Genomic DNA, 20447 nt, shown 5'->3' on the forward strand with positions numbered 1-20447 from the left:
ACACCTTGAGGCAATGTTTAAAATTTGCTAAACATTGGAAGTTTATTTACTTTTGTACATTTAAAGGTATGTTTGTAAATATTTTCAAATAAATATCTGTTCACAATTCTTTAGATTTGATATGAACACAAAGCGTGCAGGGTATGCAGGATGAAAAGTGTGATGTAGTAACATGTGTAAGATTTGTACTTAAAGAAAGGGGGGGGGGGGGGGATTCCTTTAGAGTTATGGTTGTTGACTGATCAAATAGGTCTGTATGTTGCCCCTCAATTAAAAAAAGCTTTCACACCCCTGGATTAGATCAATGAGATGTAAACTACAGTCTGATCCTTTCTCTCCTTCAACCATTGGCTGTACTGGACCTGCTTAACAGTATGAATGCTTAACATTGAACACTGACATTTTCAATTGATTGTACATACAGTCATAATATATGTAAACTTAAAATAATCATCAATAGGAGACATTTGTCTCCAATCTTTCTTTATATTCACAAATCAAACAACTGATGGTGAAATAATTGAACCTGTAAACAATAACTGACTTGATAAAGTTCTTTATTTGCTCATTTGTAACATCAGGATTTCCATTCATGACATAATTGTGCGCATTACTGAACCGTCATCTCCGTGTCTGACCCTTCGGATCCACACCGACATCTGCCGCCGTCTCTGGGAAGCGGGGAAAGGCTAGAGCAGGTTGCTACAGGGCTTTGTTAGTGCAACTTTGACAGTGACTAAGGGTGTGACTGGCTCGGACTTGAGCCTACAGCTCCGACAGGATGCTGGAGGCCAGACTGCAGGTCAGGCCGGTGCCATCAGGCTCCACATTGATCTTCTTTACGACTCCGTCTTCCACCAACATGGAATACCTGAAACACAAGGAGAGGTGAAAACTCTATTGGAAGTCCAATATGTTTTGTTTTTTTTCTTTAAATAAATCAAAACTAAGTTAAATATGTAGATGTGTGCATTGTAATATTCACAATAATGAAATGAACTTCACCATGAATGTAAGTTACACAGTTGCAGATTTGAGTAAAATTGATATTTGGATTTATTTGTTTTGTTTTTATTGGCACAGCCTACATATACAGTCATGCAGCTCATCCCTCAAATGCATATTCTTCCCAAATGTGGCAGCTTTGGAAAAGGAAGATAATCAGGATTTTTAAACCTTTATTGGCAAGACGTATTATCGCAACAAATAAATAATCGAACAAACAAAAATGTCCTTTCTTCATACGTATAAGACTTTTTCAAATGTAAACCATTTAACAGGGAGGAACCTATTAATCCTGTTTGGATTCCATCAAGAACACAACAATGTTGAACTGTATGAACGTGTGCAGTGCTCTTAGTCTTCAATCATAAAGCAGGAGCAACTAAATTCACAAAAACAAAACATAACATAACATCCAATATCCATCATTGTGAAACAACAGTCACCTCTTGGACCGCTTGTTCCCCAGAACCTGCACGATCTGATCACTGTCAAGTAACAGGTCCACCGCCTGGCGAGGAGGGAGAAGAGGAGCCGTGAGCGCAACAGTTCATCAGAACCAACGTCTACCAGCCACTGAGAGTTACCTTTGTGAACGCTCCAGTGGGATCCGCCAGCATTCGAACCTGCCGAAGGAAATAGCAGGAAAATCAAGAAATCTGAAAGCCGTCAGAGTGGCTGTTACAGCTTTCTTATAAAAGGTCTTTATTCTTTGTACCTTGCCGTCTGCTCCGTGCTCCTTTCCCCACGCGGCCATGACGAAGGCGTCATTGACGGAAACGCACGCCACCTCCTGGACGCCTTTGCCCCTCAGGTCCGCCGCCTGCTCCACGAAACCTGGGAGGTGAGTCTGAAATTAAAGCGTCACGTTAAGTGACATAACGGCCGCAGAGGCACACACAGGGTAGACGAGTCGGCGTTGGACTGACCTTGGAGCATCCGGGGGTAAAAGCTCCAGGGACGGCAAAGAGGACTCCCTTCTTCCCCTTGAAGAGCTGATCCATGGCCACCTTGTTTCCAGGCTCGCCCTCGTGGACCTCCACCGCAGGGAGACTCTCACCGACCTGATGGCGGCGGAGAAGAAAGCTGGGTTACTATTACTACAAAAATTAAACTTATATCTTAGGCCAACAACGATCTTTTTTTTTTTCTCATTTTTAATACAAAAAAATATGCTTTACACAAAACGTAGCAGTCTGTATGACTTCTGAGAAATTCTCACAGACTATATTTTTACTGGGTATACAACCATCTAAATATCACCTTGTTTTTCACATCCAATCTCAGCCACACCTCGATACCTATATATATATATATCAATAAAACTGTATAACTGTGAATTGGTCCTGTACATCAGCAGCCTGATCAGAACTAGTATTGTCTGAGATCCAACAAACAACTCGGCTGATCTGGTCTGTCCTGTACAACTAAGTGATGAGGTTTGTCCAGAAATGTTGTGTGTTGAGGCGGCAGTGTGATGGAGAATTCCTTTGACTTGAAGCAACACGTGAGGTAATATCAAGCCCCGATGCTCGTTTTCATCTGAATTTAATACGGCCTCATCAATGAAATGAAGAGCCAGAACTCACTGAAACTGAAGTATGTATTGATGAACAAAACTCAAAACTAGTATAGCTACGACTAAAGAGCAGTTGGTTATATTTGCATGCAAAACAAAAGCAATGTTCAGCGATGTACAATGAATGGGTGGGTGGGGGGTATGGTTTGATAATGCGTTTCAGGTATTGGTAAATTTTTGTTTTGGCTTAAAATTCTGCTAAGCTCTTAAAAAAAAAGAAGAAAAGAAACCGAGGCAAGGGGCAAGGTCGGCAATTGACTAAGGCCCTGAACTGGAAGGGGGGGCCCCCCAAAGAGGGCAGACACTGACACATATCTATGACAATATGATGAAAGCCTTTAACTTTGACACAATATACTGGTAATCCCTCTAATGGGGCCCCTACATGTTGTCATAGTGTAGTGGTGAGAAGAATGGCCTCCCAGGGAGGGCTCACATTTGGTCCATATCATTAATATTGACTACAGCTTGCAGATTTCCCTTAATGGTGGCGTCTGCTGGCTATACCTCTCCATCAGTACAACGATACAGTAAGTGAGAGAATGTCTTACATTATGTCACTTTATCCCAGTCAGTACATTTCCTGACCATATCTCCAGCCACCCTGATGACATTGTAAATGTCAAAACCAGTTGAAAAGCTTCAGGATCTAGATCAGGAGGGTTAAGCACATTTTATTTCAGGGGCCACATGCAGCCCAATTTCATCTTCAGTGTACCAGGCTGGTAAATAGTGATATAATAACCTTCAAGTTGAAACTTTTAACTGTTTCTGTGTTGTTGCGCAGAGTATACCTAATCAAAATGTCGATATTTTTACAGAGAAGAAAGAAATAGAAAGAGTTTGCTGGATTCAGCTTTGAGCTCTGCAATGAGAGCGAACGATCATTAACGACCACTGGAGGGCGACAAACCACCACAAATGCGGGCAACAAGATCGGTGTATCGGATTAAGTGGTTTCCCGGATAACTGGTGACTGGCTTCCTTTAGCCTCGTTATTGCTAGCAATGGCATACGTTTAAAAAAAATCAACAACAAAAAAAAAACGCAGACATCCGTAGCTGTCCAAGTAAACGCCGTTTAACTCAAATCACAATAAGGTTTAAAGTGCCGTGCTTTCTGTGAGTCCGATTCTAATATCTACTTTTACTTGCAGTGACGACGAACGCGACAGGAAGTCGGTCACCAGTCAACGGGGTAACTAGTTAATCCGAAACGCCGGACTGCTAAGCTAAATATAAACACTGACATTGAGAGAACGATTAAGTGGTACACTTTATTATCACACTGGGTGACAAGCAGCACATTCAATAAGGTTAAATGCACACCTGAGGCAGTTTGAATAGGTCAATAACAGAGGAGTACTGAAGCACATGCACAACGTGAGGAACTGGATATATAGCACTAGCTTGTCTGAACTATAGAGATTAACTGGGAAGCAACTTTAAGAACACCGTCAGTGGATGAAATGAAGAGGAACGGCCAGTCGCTGTAACGTGTCCACTCCCTGGTGTGTGGAGGAGAGAAAACACCCCGACAACTATCCGATAAAGACATTTTATCGCCCTCGTATAACAACTGTCATGGCGGCGGCTGACCTCGGTGAGGCAGTTAGCTTTCGTGCGCGCACACACAAAACAACCAATACCGTGAGTTATTTACTCAAATAAGACACAGCGACGCTCCTCCACTGCTGCTGGAGGTCACTCGGGGCTCATACCTTGATGGGCATGTTGACGCGGGCAGAGATGTGCAGCAGCCGGAAACGCTGGACCGCCGTGGAGCTCCGCAGGACTGTGGATGTGAGGGAGAGCATAGCTTAGCGGAGTGGAGCAATAATAACTGCCCACTGTGTGTGTATGTGTGTGGCTGTGGCTGTGGCTGTGGCACACCGCCTTCAGTAACCTGCTCAGGTGTGTGACTGTGGGGGATTTAACGTGGCTTCCAGCCTGTGACTTCCTGCTAACCCTTTATTTATTGCGCCATCTGCCAACAAGGAGCCATATGTTTTTTCTCAGACTGGGATATTATTGTGCACGAATCAGATTTACTCAAGCAACTTTTCATCTTAAGTTACTCCAAAGCAGAGGAGTGTGGTTTTAGGTGTATCGAGTATAAAAGTAACGTTATTTAGTGTAGTAAAAAAATTTTATATATTTTTTTTGCAGCCGTCAACGATCGTACAGTACGTGTGGTGCTTTGGTGATGGCTCGATTCCATTTAGTGTTTCTAATGACAGCGCGTGAGTCAGACTGTCAACCGTCACGACCAAAAGCAGATTTTCCACTAAGTGGAATGCGGCCATCATTAACTTTTTACCTGCGGCTTTTATAACAATAACAAATACAGACGCGACTCATAGAATAGAATAGAAAAATCTTCATTAAACCCAGATTAGAATTCTTTACACCATTGCTCCACATAGATTATAAAATTCAAATAATTAAGGATAAAACTATATATATTAATATGTACATTATATACACGTAACATTATTATGTATAAAATGTGTCATGGAAAGTAAAAAAAAAAAAAAACAAGAAATCCACAAATGTAATGATTTTTAAATCAGCCTTAAAAACTAGTTTAAATAAAATACATTCCTCACTGGATATCCGTGAGAAGTCCTGTCCAGTTATGTTATGTTTGGACTTACAATAATTTACCTAGAGAAGGAACAATATAAGGAACACTTCTCCATAATTAAACGGAAAATCCTAAAGCTTCATGGAAGTTGAAATGATAGCAGTGGTATTCTAAAGGGGGAAAGTGGGGTCAATCAGAATTTTATAATTAAGTATAATTACATAATTGTTAAGGGCAGCGGATTTGAGAAATAGCAGAAAGATTAAGTTCCCATACCGGGAGTCGAACCCGGGCCGCCTGGGTGAAAACCAGGAATCCTAACCGCTAGACCATATGGGACTGGTAGCGCTGTTCAAATCAACGATAAAAATCTATAAAATTTCAACTGACTAACTTAATCTGGCCAGATTTATTTCCAAGATCTTTGTTATTTCATATTTTTTTTAGAACTGGCCTTGTAGTCAAAGCCTGTGTTGTAGTACCACTTTATACCACACAGGGGCGTAGTGATAGCCTGTAGTGTCTAGTCTTTCCTCAGTCTAACAGAAGGGAATATCCGCATTGGATGGGCCGGTAAACATATCTGCAAACCTCGAACTATAGAAACAGAGTTTATAATACATCATATTTTAAAAAGATTGCAAATCAAAATCGTACAAATTATTTTACTATGCAGAACCAGCTAAAATGGTTAAAGTTCACACAGTGTGAGCATTTTTCTCACTGTATGGTTAGTTTTGAAAATTAGAAACAATCTAAGCTCAATCTATAGTATTTAGGTGTCTGCAGAACGACAAAACACACACACACACACACACACACACACAGAAACATCCAAAAGGAAGGGATGAGGCCAATGATATGTGGTGGTGGTGTGTCCATTTATTACACAACACAAAGCAATAATCCACTCCCTGCTCTGCACCAGACAGTGGAAGATCTCACTTTTTTTTCACAGTGATTTTTTTTCTTCTTTTTTTTTTTTTTTTAATGTGGACATGTTTAGACAAGGACATCAAACTTGTATCTAAATGAAAAAAAAAAAAAAAAAAGCCTACACACAGAAATTCACAGCCAATATCACACACAGAAATAAAGCAGTGTCAACAAACGACAGTAAATTGAGTAAAAAATAGAATTTAATCATTTAAATAGTCTTTCAAAATACAAACATTGATTTGAACTTCTAAATAATATAACGTTTAGTCGCTATCTGTCAGAATAACTGGCAATGTTAAATGTACACTGTGGCTATACAAGGAAATATGTGAGGTTTGGTAATTTGTTGTATTGCTCATTTATGTTAATGCGCACATACGTAGTCAAACCTACAGATGACTCTAGAATTTGAACTGTGACACCGCGGCTGATCCTCACTCCACCCACACCCAGAGTAACTAAACGTGTGTCTGCTGACATTTAAAAACCTAACTTTGCATATATGGCCGTGTTAATGTGGAGGAACTTCGCCAGCATTGAGATGTGGCTGAGAAACTCGGTTAGAAAACAACCTAATAATAAAAACTTTCAGACACACATATGTAAGCATGTTAAGGACGAAAACGAGTCCGAACAGGTGAATCCAAGAGTGGAGTTTTGGAAGATGTCCGACGCCCACGCGTCAGCAGGTGGACAGTTCACAGGTTTGACCACACCGACCGCAAAACACACTCTGTACCGTATAATGAGTGGGAAACTGGGAACAGATGAACTCAGGTGCTTGTGAGAAATCCAGTGAGCTTTAAAGGTACAGTATGCTCGATTTTTAGCGACGCCGCCTGTCAGCACTGGGTGGCAGTAGTGAGTCAAACTGAACACAATGCAGTCAGCAGGTAATTTGAAAAAAGTCTGGAGAAGCTTCAGAGAAATTACAGATTTCACTTCCGTTTGCTTCTTGGTTCATCATGGTTTCACCAGCCATCTTTCTGTTGACTCTTCGCCGACTGCGTTAGCACTCGTGCGAGACATTCTAGCAAAAGTGCTTCTTTCAGTCCAAAAAGAACTAAAATCAGACAAGAAACCAGAGCGTCTGGCGACATTCTGTAATGCAAAACTGGCCAGGAGAAGTTTATCTTCGGTAGCTGTTCGAAGGAAATAACTGGAAAAAAAAAAACATATTGTACCTTTAAATTTTGTCAATTAAAAAAAAGGACCATGACGGTTATGTTTGTCTCCACAGTTATTTATCTGTCTGGCTCACTCTGCCTCCTGAGGTAGCCTTCTGTAGCCACACCAAGCCACCAGATCGAAAGAGCCATGAAAAACTGTTCCCTAAAAAAAAAAAAAACATCAGCCTCAAAAAACCCCAAAAAAACACAATAAAAAAAAAAAAAAAAAAGACAATCAGCATTCATTTTATCCTGAATGGAAAGCTTCATTTCAATACCAAACCCACAAGTGTGTCACAACGCAAATAAAAAGACCCTTAAATCCTAGAAAGGAACCTGTATGAAAAAGCTTAGTTTTTTGCAGTTTTTTTTTTTTTTTCATTACAAATATCAGTATGCTGCACAAATATTGTAATGGGCGGTCTGGATCACATTTGCTGGCTTTATCATTTCCCACTATAAATTGCATGTTTGTTTGAATGGAACTGTACATGGCTAAAAGTTTAATGAGTATCGTTACTCGGGATCCGATGGTCACATCAGACGCTGTAGGTTTGCATTGCATGTGGAGCTTTACAACAATAATCACTTCAGACTGCGTACAAACCGTCTTAACGACTTTCAAGAGTTCAACACCCAAATGGGAAATGTTGCATATGTTGCATTTCTTGTTGCTTCAAGCCTGTTTAGTTTTTTTTCCTCTCTTTTTTTTTTTTTCTCTCCTCGGGAATTCCCGAAGACTTGCATCCATCACACTCTGAAACGTTTGAGAACTTTGCAGCGGAAAGCTGCAGCCGGCTCATATCTCCCTCTGTACAGGATAGTGTTACAAGTTTTATAGCATCATGAGGAGGACAAACCTTTCCAACGCACAGCGGCTGAAGTCAATCGCAGTGGTTCTAGCGGAGGGGAGAATATATTCGAAGAGCAGATGAGGCTGACGTGTTCCTGTTCGACTCACTGCTGTAGCCACAGTTGTGTTCGTCCCTGAAATCAGTGGCACACACGCCCGTCTGTATGGAAGCCACTTTTTTTTTTGTGTGTGTGTGTACCATAACAACTTACATACACTTTATAAACTGCATCACCTTCCGAGTGAAGCCTTTTATCTGCACATAATCTTCAGGTGCACTTTTCCTAGACAACCAATCCATTGCACAACCTTTTATAAAGAAACCTACATCAGCGGCTCCCGACTCTTTAATTAACCCCAGACGTGCCGCTATTTTACTCTTAAAAGAATCTATTAACCAGTTCATACTCAAAGATAGACTTTTAAAAAAAAAAATTAAATCAGCACTTGGAAGGGGCAAAGAGTGAAGAGCGACTGATGTAAAAAATAGATGTCTCACCATTTTATCCACATTTTGAATGTGACAGACAATAATCAAGTCATTATATTGCTTTTTTTTTTTTTTTTTTTTTTTTAACATATTGCAAGTAATTCCTATGGTTTGCCTACAACGGCACGCTAAACTATAGTAAATACAAGCACTTCATGTGCGTTTCAATCTGACCACGTACCGGACCCTCGAGCGTTTATGCCAGACATGGTATTATGGCTTTCTTTAACAGACGGCGCATCGGTTTGAAAAGTTCAAAAGCCGCACGCCTGCAGTCTGTTCTTGGGTAAAGTTGTTCTTCAGCGGTAAAGTAACTGCAGACAGACGCGGTGATGAAACATGCCACGAAACAGTTACATCTGTGAAATGTTCCGGCATTAGTGTTCGGTGTTTTTCGCTCGTGGATCTTGGAGGCTTTTACTACAGTTTGGCAGTTACGTTTGACTGTTAATAGCTGATTTCCTCTCACAGACATGAACAAATGACGACTTTCTCGTCTCATTATATTTTCCTTTCTTCTCAAAGTCTTAAGGGGGGAAAATATTTCCTCATGATGAATTCTCTAATAAAAGCTTTCCTTTTTCATAAACCATCTAGACCCTGCTGGGTCTCTGCCATCGTCACGGTCACTTCCGTCGCACGCGGCTCTAGGGGGAGTCCATCATGGCTTCCAGCATCTCCAGGAATAGTTTGTGCATGGGTACACCGCCGCGGGTCTTGATGCTGTAGAAAGTGGTAAGAGCTCGGCCGGCAGTCTGTCGGAGGAGCGGCAAAGTTAAAAGGAGGCGTCCTGCCCGCTGAGGGTCGTCCGGGCGCCGCTGGCACTCCAGCTCCAGCAGGGCCTGGTGGAGGAGATCCCGCAGCTTCTGCACGGCTTCCATGTCCTCGATGTAAACGGAGTCTGGGAGAACAGGATCAGACACATGATCAAGATCAATGGCTTTTGAGCAGAGGATATTATGACTGTTATGAAATGCGAACGTATGTTTATGATGTTCCTAACATTTTCTGGGTTTTAATACGAGATATTCACATAAATGAACATTTGATTTATTCACTATTTGCAGCACTTTTATGACTTTGAAAAAAGTTTGATTCCAGAAAATACCTCAAAAACATCTTGTACATTAGTTTTCCTCTTTACACACTTAAATGAAAACATCTATAAGCTGTTTGTCGCAACTTTCTCACTTGAGACTACTACAGTCATCAAAAAAAAAAAAGGCCATCTATTACCATTGTCCCCCACGTTACTTGGATTAAAGATACTGAAAGTGGTGAAAACTGTGAGTGACTTGTCGCTGCAATAAGGTTAAAAAAGGAACATTGGGACTGATCCACCTTGAGTAGTTCACTTTCTGCCTTGAAATGTGTAAATATCAAGTTTTATTACAGAATAGATTCTATAGATTTTGGAATTGGGAGTGTTTTATTTTTTGTCATTTTGTAGTAATATATGGGCTGCCGAAAACTTGACTTTCCCTGGGGAATTATAAAGTATCTATTTATCCGTCCATCTATGATGATATCTATTATAACTTAACAACTTAAGTAATCCTCACCCAGTTCAGATGAGACTTCAAAGAAATGTGTATACAGTTTTTAATGTTTTGATACATCATAGGTATCAAATTGAATGTCAAAATGGCTGCTAATAATTAAGTTTGATTGTGGCCAAATGCTTAAAGTTGACGTGCAAGATAAAGATGATCAATCAAGACAGGTGGGGAAACCTCACAAAAAACTTTTTTTTTTTTTTTTTTTAACTGTATCACGCATCCAAGCAATGAGAGAAAGTTTGAACTGTAATGAAGGTTTTATTTGGCGTGTACGCACCTGAGTTAGTGAGTGCGATGGCTTTGAGCATGACAAACTCCTCCCGGTCCACGTTTAGCGCACGGAAACGGCGAGCGAGTTGACTAATTGCTGCATTGAGCTCCGTCAGTCCAGCAACGCGCGACATCTCCTCATCAAGGACAAAATCCTCGGCAAACACCACCTCGTCCTCGCAGCCGAGCGAGCGATACGCAACACCCAGCACTAGCACCTCCAGCCACACCGACTGCAGCACTGACATCTGGTCTGCTAAAGACAGCGACAGGAAGCCTGCAGCAGGAAAGACAGGAAGAGACACACATTTAAGCACTATAGATGTCGTTACTATGATTTATGTAGAGGATTATTTATTGTGAATACCTGGTGGCGGTGGAAGTGCATTTAATTAAAGCAGTGCATCAGTCCAGCATCCTCTCCTCACCCCTCGTGCACTAAGTTAATTTACTTTATGTTGTACATATGCATTACACTGTTCAGCCTGCAGAATCAGGTTCAAACAGGCCATTCATAATGATCCCGATGATCAATATTCCAGTCACAGCCAGGGTGAAATATGACACAGCACGCTTGTTCCTATTCACTGAGAATGGATCACTAAATCTTTTCCACTGCTGCCATGCTGTCACTGCCTCCCCTCCCCTCCCCTCCCCTCCTCCGTTCTCACTGCATCGCTTACCAGGAATGTGTTTGGCCCAGCCAATGATCACAACCAGCTCACGGTCGGCGAGGTCGCAGAGGGTGGTGAGCGTGCGCTGGGCTGTGTCAGGCTGCAGAGGGTCGGGCATGGCAAATAACTTTTCCGGCTCCGCGACCAGGAGGTGGGACACGATGATGTTGGAGGAACCTATGACACCACACAGAGAATTTATTGCAAGGAGACCCAGACGTTTGAGCAAAACTGCACCTTGCAGAGCACCGCATTCATCTTGCAAGGACCCATACTCCCCGTGAAGACGTAGGAGGCTAATATGACTCCTTGTTAACACACACAAAGTGTCTCTGAGAGGACGCCAGCGCCAGTCCTCCAACTTTAACATAGATTCAATCTAAATTTGTGCCAACAATCACACTTAAAGATTATATATATATTTTTTTTTTAAACCCCAAAAAACATTTCAGGCAGCAGGGGGCGCTGTTTATTTAAAGACGCTTAATATTTAGTCACTTCTATGAGGCAGGAGACCGCTGACAGTCAAAAGCCACTTTCTGATGAGAGCTCAATGTCAAACACAGCGAATTCGTGAAGTGGCTGCACATTTATGGCGGCAGTAGAATTTAGCTCTGGCTAAAACTGGCCTTTTGAACAAGAAGTATGTTGTGTTTTTGAACCACCTTTTTCACTCTCTTTCGTCAGTGGTAGAGGGGCACTCTGGTATGTTGCGTTCTCCACTTCTGGGCGCCTTTTGTACTTCTGCCTTCCACCTCTGACCCGGTCCAGACGAACACCTACATCAAGCAAGATAATTAAAAAAAAAACAAGTTATACACAATATTATCTTTACAGACTGCAGAGGGTACACAAGCTTCTGTGTCCTGAAGCACTCACCCTCTTTCAGCATGCCTACTTTGAGGCACTTGGTAAAGCGGCATGCCTGACAAGCCTTTCTGCGCCTTTTGGTGATCTCACACTCGTTTGACGCAGGACAGCTGTATTCAATGTTACCTTTAAAGAAGAAAAGAAAAACGTTTCACATATTTACTCTGATGCCAAGTTTTTGTGGTTTTCATATAAAAAAAAATTTAATTTAATAGATTTTAATAGTTTTTCTGTAGCTAATAAACATGTTACTATAAGGCACTTTTAAACATTTTCCGTTATTGCCAATGTTCTTCACAGAGTTTAACCATAAAAACATCCATGCCACCTCAAGTTCTCATTAATGTAAGTCCTGACTCATTCTTCTAGTTCAGGCTGTTAAGGGATATGATTAGGTGCCGTTCAATGTGAACTTTCTTGAGGTGCAAACATGAAGTTCTAGCAACCAAAATTTAGAAGGATTATAAATAGAGTGAAGGTGAGCAGTAAATCTGAAATCATCCCCTGAAAGTGTCTCTGAGATACTGCATTGATGGAAAGTTGTGAGGTATTGGTGATCGTGACCATTGACCTTCATCCGTTTGTTTGAATTACAATAAATGGGCCAAATTTAAAAAAGGGCGAGACATAGATGCAGGCACTCGGCCTGCAGTTTGTTGATTTTGGTCTTGATTTTTCTGCTTCCGACTTCGGCACTGTGGCCACCAGATAATTAAATTAAATTTTTTGCAAATTAATCACAATTCTTTCTATATTCATGTATGATTACATGGAAACAATTGAGGTTTTATTTGCAAGATTTTAAATATCATATATCTTATGTATATATATATAGTGCATGTTAATATCCTAAAAACAATAAACTTGTGATATATTGTACAGACAATGAGGCACCCTGAAGACACAGTGCCTGACCAGGAAAAGATTTGTTAGAGTCAGGAAAATGTAAGTAAAGCAAATCACACTGATGTCAAACTGTAAAGTTGTTGAATTAATTCTTTTCGATAAAAGAAAAGAAAAAAAAAGCTCAATGAGAAGTCAGAACTTCATTCTTCTTTGATCGCTTCGTCTCTGCGTTCAGCTTAATGTTTGTGTTAAATCTCGGGGGTTTCACGTTTAGGAAACTTGTAAGAATGACCACGACCTTTAACTTGCAAAATCTAATGAGTTCCCTCTGAAGATAAAGTGGACAAACGTGCCGGACGCAGAGAAAGCCACTCGAAGGTGTTTGTGATGAATTTCGTTGACAATGAGGGAACGGATGCGAGGTCGTGGTCATCATGACCTTTGACCTACAAAAAGGACCGTGGTCATCTTTTATGGTCATGTGGATGATTGATCTAGATGTATTGAAACCGATTGCTGGTGTTCCTACTATATCTCTTACAGGAGGATCATGTCTATAATCAAGGTTATACTTCTATTTTGTTATAAATGCACCTAATTTAGGTTTTTCTTCAGGTTTTTGTTGAGGTTGGACGTTGACTGTGTTGTGCCGCCAACACCCACCTTGAATGGTTCTCTTGAAGAAGGCTTTACAGGCCTCACATGACGCCACGCCGTAATGGTAACCTGAAGCCACATCCCCACAGACTAGACACAGCCTCTTGGGGAGCGTGCTGAGGGCGTACTTGCATCGCCCGGCCCCGTTCCCAGTGGATCCCTCCTCGGCCCCGTCGCCCGCCTCTTCTTTGAAGTGGCAGTGCAGAGCCGGCGTGTACAGCGGCGGCGAGTAGCGTTTAGTGCCGTCTCCTCTTATCCCCCCACCGCCGCTCTGCGAGGAGTCCGAGGAGGCCCCGCCGGGGCTGGTCCGACCTCCCCCGCCTCCCTCTGGACTGCTCGGTTCTGCCTTTATGTACACGTCTGACCGACGGTCCCGGGAAGACATGATGTCTGGAGGGCGACAAAACAAAGAGAGAAAGGTCACACTAAATAATGGCCGTCTCCCTCACATCATCGCCGCTTAAGACACTTTCCATTCACCTGGCAGAGAAACACATTCTTCACAAAATAGCTGCAACCTGACATTTTCAGGCTGTTCAGTCTTTTTCAAGCGGAAATGAATTTCAGCAGAGGTGCATTATTTAACCTTAGCATACTGCAGTTATTAATACCATCAAAGCGTCACACTTTGTGTTTGCATTTTTCTTCCATGATGGGCACAGAGGCCTCAGCCCCTGTTTACAAGTATAAACAAACCATTACTGTTTGCACTGATGCAGGGGGGCGTGGGATGCTTGGAGTGTAAACACAGTAATCTGAAGGAAACAAGCAGCATGAAAAAAAAAAAAAAAAGTCTTATCAGGAATACAAGGCCTTAATCCAGCAAAAGATAAGAGGAAACTTATTTAAACTATCACTCAAGGAGGATATATTTAATTTAGATTATAACCAAGGACAGAATGTCCAGAATGTGTGATGGGTGCATGTTCATGTTACAAAAAAATGATGAATAGTGTCTCTAACGCAGTTCATAATCCTCCAAAACCATCCTAAACTCACCAACGCAGAACCTTCCCAGCCCAATGTGAAAGCAGATCGTCCTTGGACCATTGCCTTCATGCAATGCCTTTGTTTGCAACATTTCTAGCTATTAAAATAGCCAAGGTGACAGGATGAAGGTCACTGTGCTCATAAACAGTGGTCACTCTTCCTTATCCAGACATATAACTTACATTGAAGCGAGGCAGGGAGAGTGCTGCAGTGCCCTTCATGTCCGCCAAAGACTTTCTGTACTTTTCAGTTTCATTACAGAAACCAGCAGGACAAATATATCGTACCTGTGATGAATGCACTGCGAGCATACGAATACAAGCACATAAAAAAAGATGACGGCCCCAATAGTGGCTCTGCTGTACCGTTTCTGCATTTGTACGTTTTTTAAGAGGAGGAAGAAATGTGGCCCACTTTCTGCACTGAGGAGCACAGAACAAGTTTGCAATCAGTTTTCCAACATCAACACTCTGAAATTAAAATGACCTGGTCTGGATAAGATGAGGCTGCGTAACCCACAAAATGGGAAAACACACACTCTCAGACCTCTTTTTGTTGAATATTTAAAAATGAAGTGAGCTGATTCAAACTGATTGGATTACTATTTAAAGTGAAATAAAGGTGTTCATGATTAAAAAAAGAAAGAAAAAAAGAAAACCTTGAAGAATGCATTCAATTCCTTAAGTGTGTGCATACTTCCATTACCAGATGCAAACCCAATCTGGATCCTTATAAGTAATCAAGTTTCAAACTTTTAAGCTGCGAGTCGACTTTGTTTAACTCGGTTTTAACGCCAGACGTCGGGGGGGTCCCCACTGTCAATAATACATCTCATCTTTTACAAGTAGGACAATCAGCCTGAAAGCAGCCTGATCTCTTTAACACACAATGCAGCAATATCCAAAAACTGTCTCACATGAAAAGGAGCAGGTTGAATTTCAGTGTGAGCAAAGTACCCACTACTTTGTTTTTCTTCCTATTAGGATCATTTCTTCAGTTTTGTAGTTGTAAACCTAATATATAACATGGAATTCATAGAAAATAAGCATCGTCTTTCCTGTATTTAATGAAAAACAGCCATTATTCTTGTTTTGCTTGCAGTATTTATGAAGGATGAGTTGAAGTGACTGTTATAATTGTTCATTGTGGTTGCAGTTGGCGGGAAAATAATAATTAATGTTCACGTCACTAGTAAACATATCTCCTTTGTGAACTGCCCACATGTTGTGTGTAAGCCTCTGCTAATGTGTTCAGGTTGGTCACAGCCGTGGCGCTTGGGAGAGAGCTCAACATTTTCATAGGTGAAACATAAAAGTTTGAAAACCAGTCACGAGTACAAAATAGGTGAATAAACGAGAATTCAGTCCATGCCATGTCTGAAAGCCTTGCTTGAATGCCCTTGCCCGACCTTAATATATGACCGCGTGAGGACAACGAGATGGATCTCTGTTGTCTAATTGGCCTCAACGCAGTGAAGACCTGAAAATCACTTCTCACATGCAAACTATATACTCTAGCAATTACAGTGCATCGTCTCCTCTGTGTTCATCAGCTGGGCTCACAATCTTCTAACAGCCTATGAATTACTGCAACGATTTAAGGCATCGATTGTTAACTCAATATGCAAAGCTTACCCTATACACACCGGCGACATATGAATATTAAACATAGCATCAGTTGTTTTGTTTTAAAGCATGAATAGAAAACGATAACCTGAGTATATTTGGGGAGAAGCACGAAAGTCAAGCAGGAGGAGAATTCTTCTACAGCGTCGTGTCTGCAGCATTTGTCACAGCTCAAGGAAGGTTGAAACCTTTATAGGGTATAATCAATAACAGCTGAGATGTGTGCTGTTTGTCTGCAACAGTGTGCAAAAGTATTAATACATTTCTGACTCTATACTACACAGTTATGGTTTAATGACCAGGTCTTGAGTAACAACTCAGCCCCAGACACATTTCACCTTATTTAAAGGCCATGATCCTTTGACAAAAATCTTAAAACAACAACATTTTCTGGTCCTCTTTAGACAAACAGCACTGATAAGACACCCTGTTACCACCACTGGTGAACACTTTATTTCATGTCTGCTGTAGCCACGGCCTGAACATAACTAGTGTGTTGAAAGTGGTCAGAGCCCAGATAAGGCCTGACAACTAGGTATAAAACAAAACCAAAAACAGCACAGGAAGCTAATAAGAATAAAGTAAGAAAAGGAAAAAAAAAAAAAAGAGTCAGAAGAAGCCATTCAAGAGTTCTGGCTTCCATTCATGTGTGTGGTGCATATAAATGTGACTATTGATGATCCAAGACAACACAGTAGCTTAATACAAGCTCCAAGGTACATTTCGCTATGAAACAAGAGCAGCTTTATCATATTTATCACCCCAGCAGATAATCTCATCCTTGGCTGCTGGCATACACTCACTTTGGAGTTTGCCCTCTCAGGATATGAGCTGTGTTTGGCAAGCAGGTCATGGCAAAACCTCCCCTGTTTAAAGTTTATCTTACTTTGGACCAAGTTGGGGTTTTTTGGGTTCTTTTTTTACGAAGCCCAGTCAGTACCGACAGAGTTCACACACAGAAAAACGCACGCTTTCATGTTTTAAGTGGGCCACCGAGTGTCCCTCCACCATGTGCACCTCTGGGCGACATCTGCTTGGGAGGAAATCAGGAACTTCGGCTTCCAAAATCATGACACAAGAAGCAGAATGAGTGCAGACCGGTTTGGTTAAACGCGTCGACCCGGGGTGTAAATCCAGCCGGGGCCTGGCCGGATGGCTTTGTTGCCTCTTCAACTCGCCATAGAAACGTGTTGTGTGTATCGTCAGCTGCTGTCAGCGTGTTTGGAGCCACGTTAGCACGAGCTACTAGCGTCGCGAGCGCGTCGAGGAATACAACGTTAGCAACCCCGAGCTAACCGAGCTAGCCGCGGGCTCGCGCTAATCCTGACTGACCGGCTCTGTCCTCCTGGAAGCCGGGGAGGTAGGGGGGGGTGGTGGTGGTGGTGGTGAAGGGGGGGGGGGGTTATTTTCGTCGGCCGCATCTTACCTGACAGACAGGGACTAGTAGCAGCACTTAGCGTTAAGTCTCCCCGAGGCGTGTTCGCATGGCACGGCTCTGCCTGCTGCTATAGCCCCGGTTCGCCCCTGTCGGCTCAGAGATGGGCCGGGCTTCACTTGGCTCTGTCTCACGGCTGCTGGAGGAGCCGGGGAGGGGGGGAATCAAGGGGGGGTCCTCTGGCTGGGGCTCCACAGTTCAGGGAGCAGTCTGCAAACCGTCTCCACTTCAGCTTTATCATTAATTCAACGCCACATTAACAAGCCGGTTTCCTTCTCTTGTAAACTACCATGATGCAGAAACAAACACACGCTCGGGATGAGATGATCACAGAAGGTCTATATATACACTATACTATGTAGACTCTTATAATTAGATAAGTGATGTGGTGAGAATTCACTCATTTCTGAGCATTCAGTATGAATGAACGACAAGCTGACATTTCACTTGTCTGCTGTATTAATTGAGATTTAAATCACTTGCATTCTTTCTTTACTTTTTATATTCTTGCACAAAGGTTTGATATCCGCTGCCTCCTTGCTGCATACAGCATCCCTGATACAAACAACTTCAAAGTCCATCAGACCCGCACCTTTATTCTCACATTGATTCATACTACTTAGGCAGCGCTCACACTCCTCTGTTCTTTCCACAGCATCCTCTCAAGCCAGTGTCCATGCACTTACAGCAGACTGAAATACATATCCCAGTTGCAGACAATGATCCTGGAGCATCTGACTGCTACAGAATAGTAGGGACCTCTTGTAATATCTCAGGCAGGAAATGAAAAGTAAGTACAGTAGGAATCCTCTTATTGTCTTTGGTACATTTCTAATTCCATATTCCCTCGGAGTACTTGTTAAAAAAAACGATGACGGCGGAAACACGTCGGTACCTGCATGGTCGTACATGATCCTTGTTGAAGTATGGAGTAATAACATCATATTCTAAATGGCAGCTTACCTGTTTGGCCAACAGAAGATCGCACCCTGTGTCGTTCAATCACACCGGTGGCTCAGAAAAGTAAAGTTGCTGTGGGCTGAAGTAAAGCAGTTCTCAGGAAGCCTGCAAAAATAAGAAAAAGCTTTTGAGTATCATCCGAGTATTTATAGCCAAAACCAAGGAGGATCACTATTCTTTTAAAAAAAAACTATTTTACATTTGTGTTCGAATCCCTGCAAGCCTGCTGCATTAGCCCCAAGATGACCAGAAGGTTCAAGTTCATTTAAAAGATATGTTATGCATGTACTCCTAAAATTGCCTTTTTCATAAGCCTGCATATCTGTCCGGACTTCTGCGTGCTGCTCGAGTACCCTCCCCCTTACACTGCATGACACACTCCAAAGGTCACAGTCACAGGAATGCTTGAAGGACAGACAGAGTAAAGCCAACACCTTGTCTCTTGATCAAACTCAGTGGCAAGCTGAAGCTTGGTGATAACTCCCTGTAAATAATTAAAGGCAGGCGATTTAAGGTGAAAGGATAGCAAGGAAAGTCTAAATCTGACTCAGATCAAAACTAAAGACATTTTTTTTGTGAAATTGGACATTTCTTTTTTCTTTTAAGCAACTTTCACCTTGAGTAACAACAGTGAGGGTGTTTTCTTCACTTAGTTTGATAACAACCGCATTATTAAGAGGATTGTTTAACTGAAATCATTTCGATTTTGAGCGGAGCAAACAGTTAAATAAAGCTATAAACTTGGAACACGTGTTCTGTCCCTTGAATGGGACAGTGCTCACAGTGCAGCCCTTCCTTTTGTCTTCACGCGCAGGAGAACTCTCTTATCGGGGTCCTGATAGCGGGGACACCGGCGGATCTCTGACAATGCGCCTCACGCAGACTGTACATTAAACTCACTTTGAGGGCTTTTAAATGCGGCGCACTGTGGAGACGGAGAGAACAGCACCCAGGGGTGACCTTGCCTACTGATCTGGACCGGTGAAAGGTTAATTGCCAAAGTGGATTACGCCTCGAGATCAGTGATCTCAATCCCGGTCCAGCAGGCTCGGTGACTTACACAGTTCAGTGTGTTAACGGCGCACAGAAGAATAACTCCGGAGATTACAATGCATTGCTGAAGTGTTGAAGAAGTGCAGAGCATGCAAGGGGGGGGTGAGGGGAGGGGGGGGCATCATTAGTCGCATCTTACTCACTCTTGGCCATGCAATTTTTCATTTACGCCATGACTGACCATGCATCATACTAATTAGGGCATTTCTGTAGGATTTTTCCGTCTTAACCTTTTACGTACTGGGTTGTATAGGAGAGAGAGAGAGAGGAGGGGCAAGAGTGGGCTATAGGACAGAGAGGACGCGTGTGCTGTAAATTATTACACGATGCATGCCATACAAAGTATTTATTCAGCGCCTCCTGCTCCCCCTTCCAACCCCCCTCGTGCCCCCCGGTTGGTTTCTGTGTCCAGGGCGAACTTAGCGGCTCTGCCAGGAGAATCGTGCATGCACATCAGGCTGCCGTTAAGACAGCTGACGAGATTAACAACAGCCCCAAAGCCCCGCTGTGGGCTCAGCCTCTGCAGCAGAAGTGAACCAAAAAAAAAAAAAAAAAAAAAAAATCATACTTACTGAGAAATATAAGAGCATCGCAGGGTTGTTGTTTTTTTTTAATCTGAAGTCAGTCAAGTCCCCGCGGTCGGAGAGTCCACAGTCGGCTGAGCTGAGCTTGAGCTAGGGGTTTAATGGCGACGTCGGAGCCTGGCCCGGCTTCCTCACATCGCTTCACGATGTTACCGGGCACCAGAGGCGATGTCGACCACCGGGAGACACCGTGCCTTTATCCGGTTGTTCGGTTCCGTACCCCGGCGACACAAATCCCCGTCTTCGGCTTCCACAACTGAGCTTGTAGTTGTCTATCAGCGTCAAGCTAGCACATCGAAAACTGCA

General features: G+C 42.4%; 2 protein-coding genes across 4 annotated transcripts; both read right to left on the minus strand.

Moving 5' to 3' along the window:
- Positions 1-539: 539 nt before the first annotated feature.
- On the minus strand, positions 540-4808 carry prdx5 (peroxiredoxin 5). Of its 2 annotated transcripts, XM_080483265.1 has the most exons (7): positions 4487-4803; positions 4302-4375; positions 1932-2066; positions 1721-1852; positions 1590-1628; positions 1449-1513; positions 540-871 (listed from the first exon to the last, which is right to left on the minus strand). In XM_080483265.1, the coding sequence occupies exons 2-7, from the start codon at positions 4311-4313 to the stop codon at positions 766-768; spliced, it is 489 nt and encodes a 162-aa protein (XP_080339391.1). In that variant the 5' UTR covers positions 4314-4375; positions 4487-4803; the 3' UTR covers positions 540-765. The 2 variants fall into 2 exon arrangements, with proteins under 2 accessions (XP_080339391.1, XP_080339390.1); XM_080483264.1 differs by having other exon boundaries at positions 4302-4808.
- A 3184-nt stretch (positions 4809-7992) lies between these two features.
- On the minus strand, positions 7993-20444 carry esrra (estrogen-related receptor alpha). Of its 2 annotated transcripts, XM_080483771.1 has the most exons (8): positions 20130-20444; positions 18508-18609; positions 13501-13884; positions 12001-12117; positions 11787-11900; positions 11131-11298; positions 10455-10724; positions 7993-9519 (listed from the first exon to the last, which is right to left on the minus strand). In XM_080483771.1, exons 3-8 carry the CDS (start codon positions 13877-13879, stop codon positions 9266-9268), a joined length of 1302 nt encoding a protein of 433 aa, XP_080339897.1. In that variant the 5' UTR covers positions 13880-13884; positions 18508-18609; positions 20130-20444; the 3' UTR covers positions 7993-9265. The 2 variants fall into 2 exon arrangements, with proteins under 2 accessions (XP_080339897.1, XP_080339898.1); XM_080483772.1 differs by lacking the exons at positions 18508-18609; positions 20130-20444 and adding an exon at positions 17536-17855.
- Between the last annotated feature and the right edge of the window lie 3 nt (positions 20445-20447).

This window comes from Lipophrys pholis (genome assembly GCF_963383615.2).
Source record: "Lipophrys pholis genome assembly, chromosome: 16".
NCBI lineage: Eukaryota > Metazoa > Chordata > Actinopteri > Blenniiformes > Blenniidae > Lipophrys > Lipophrys pholis.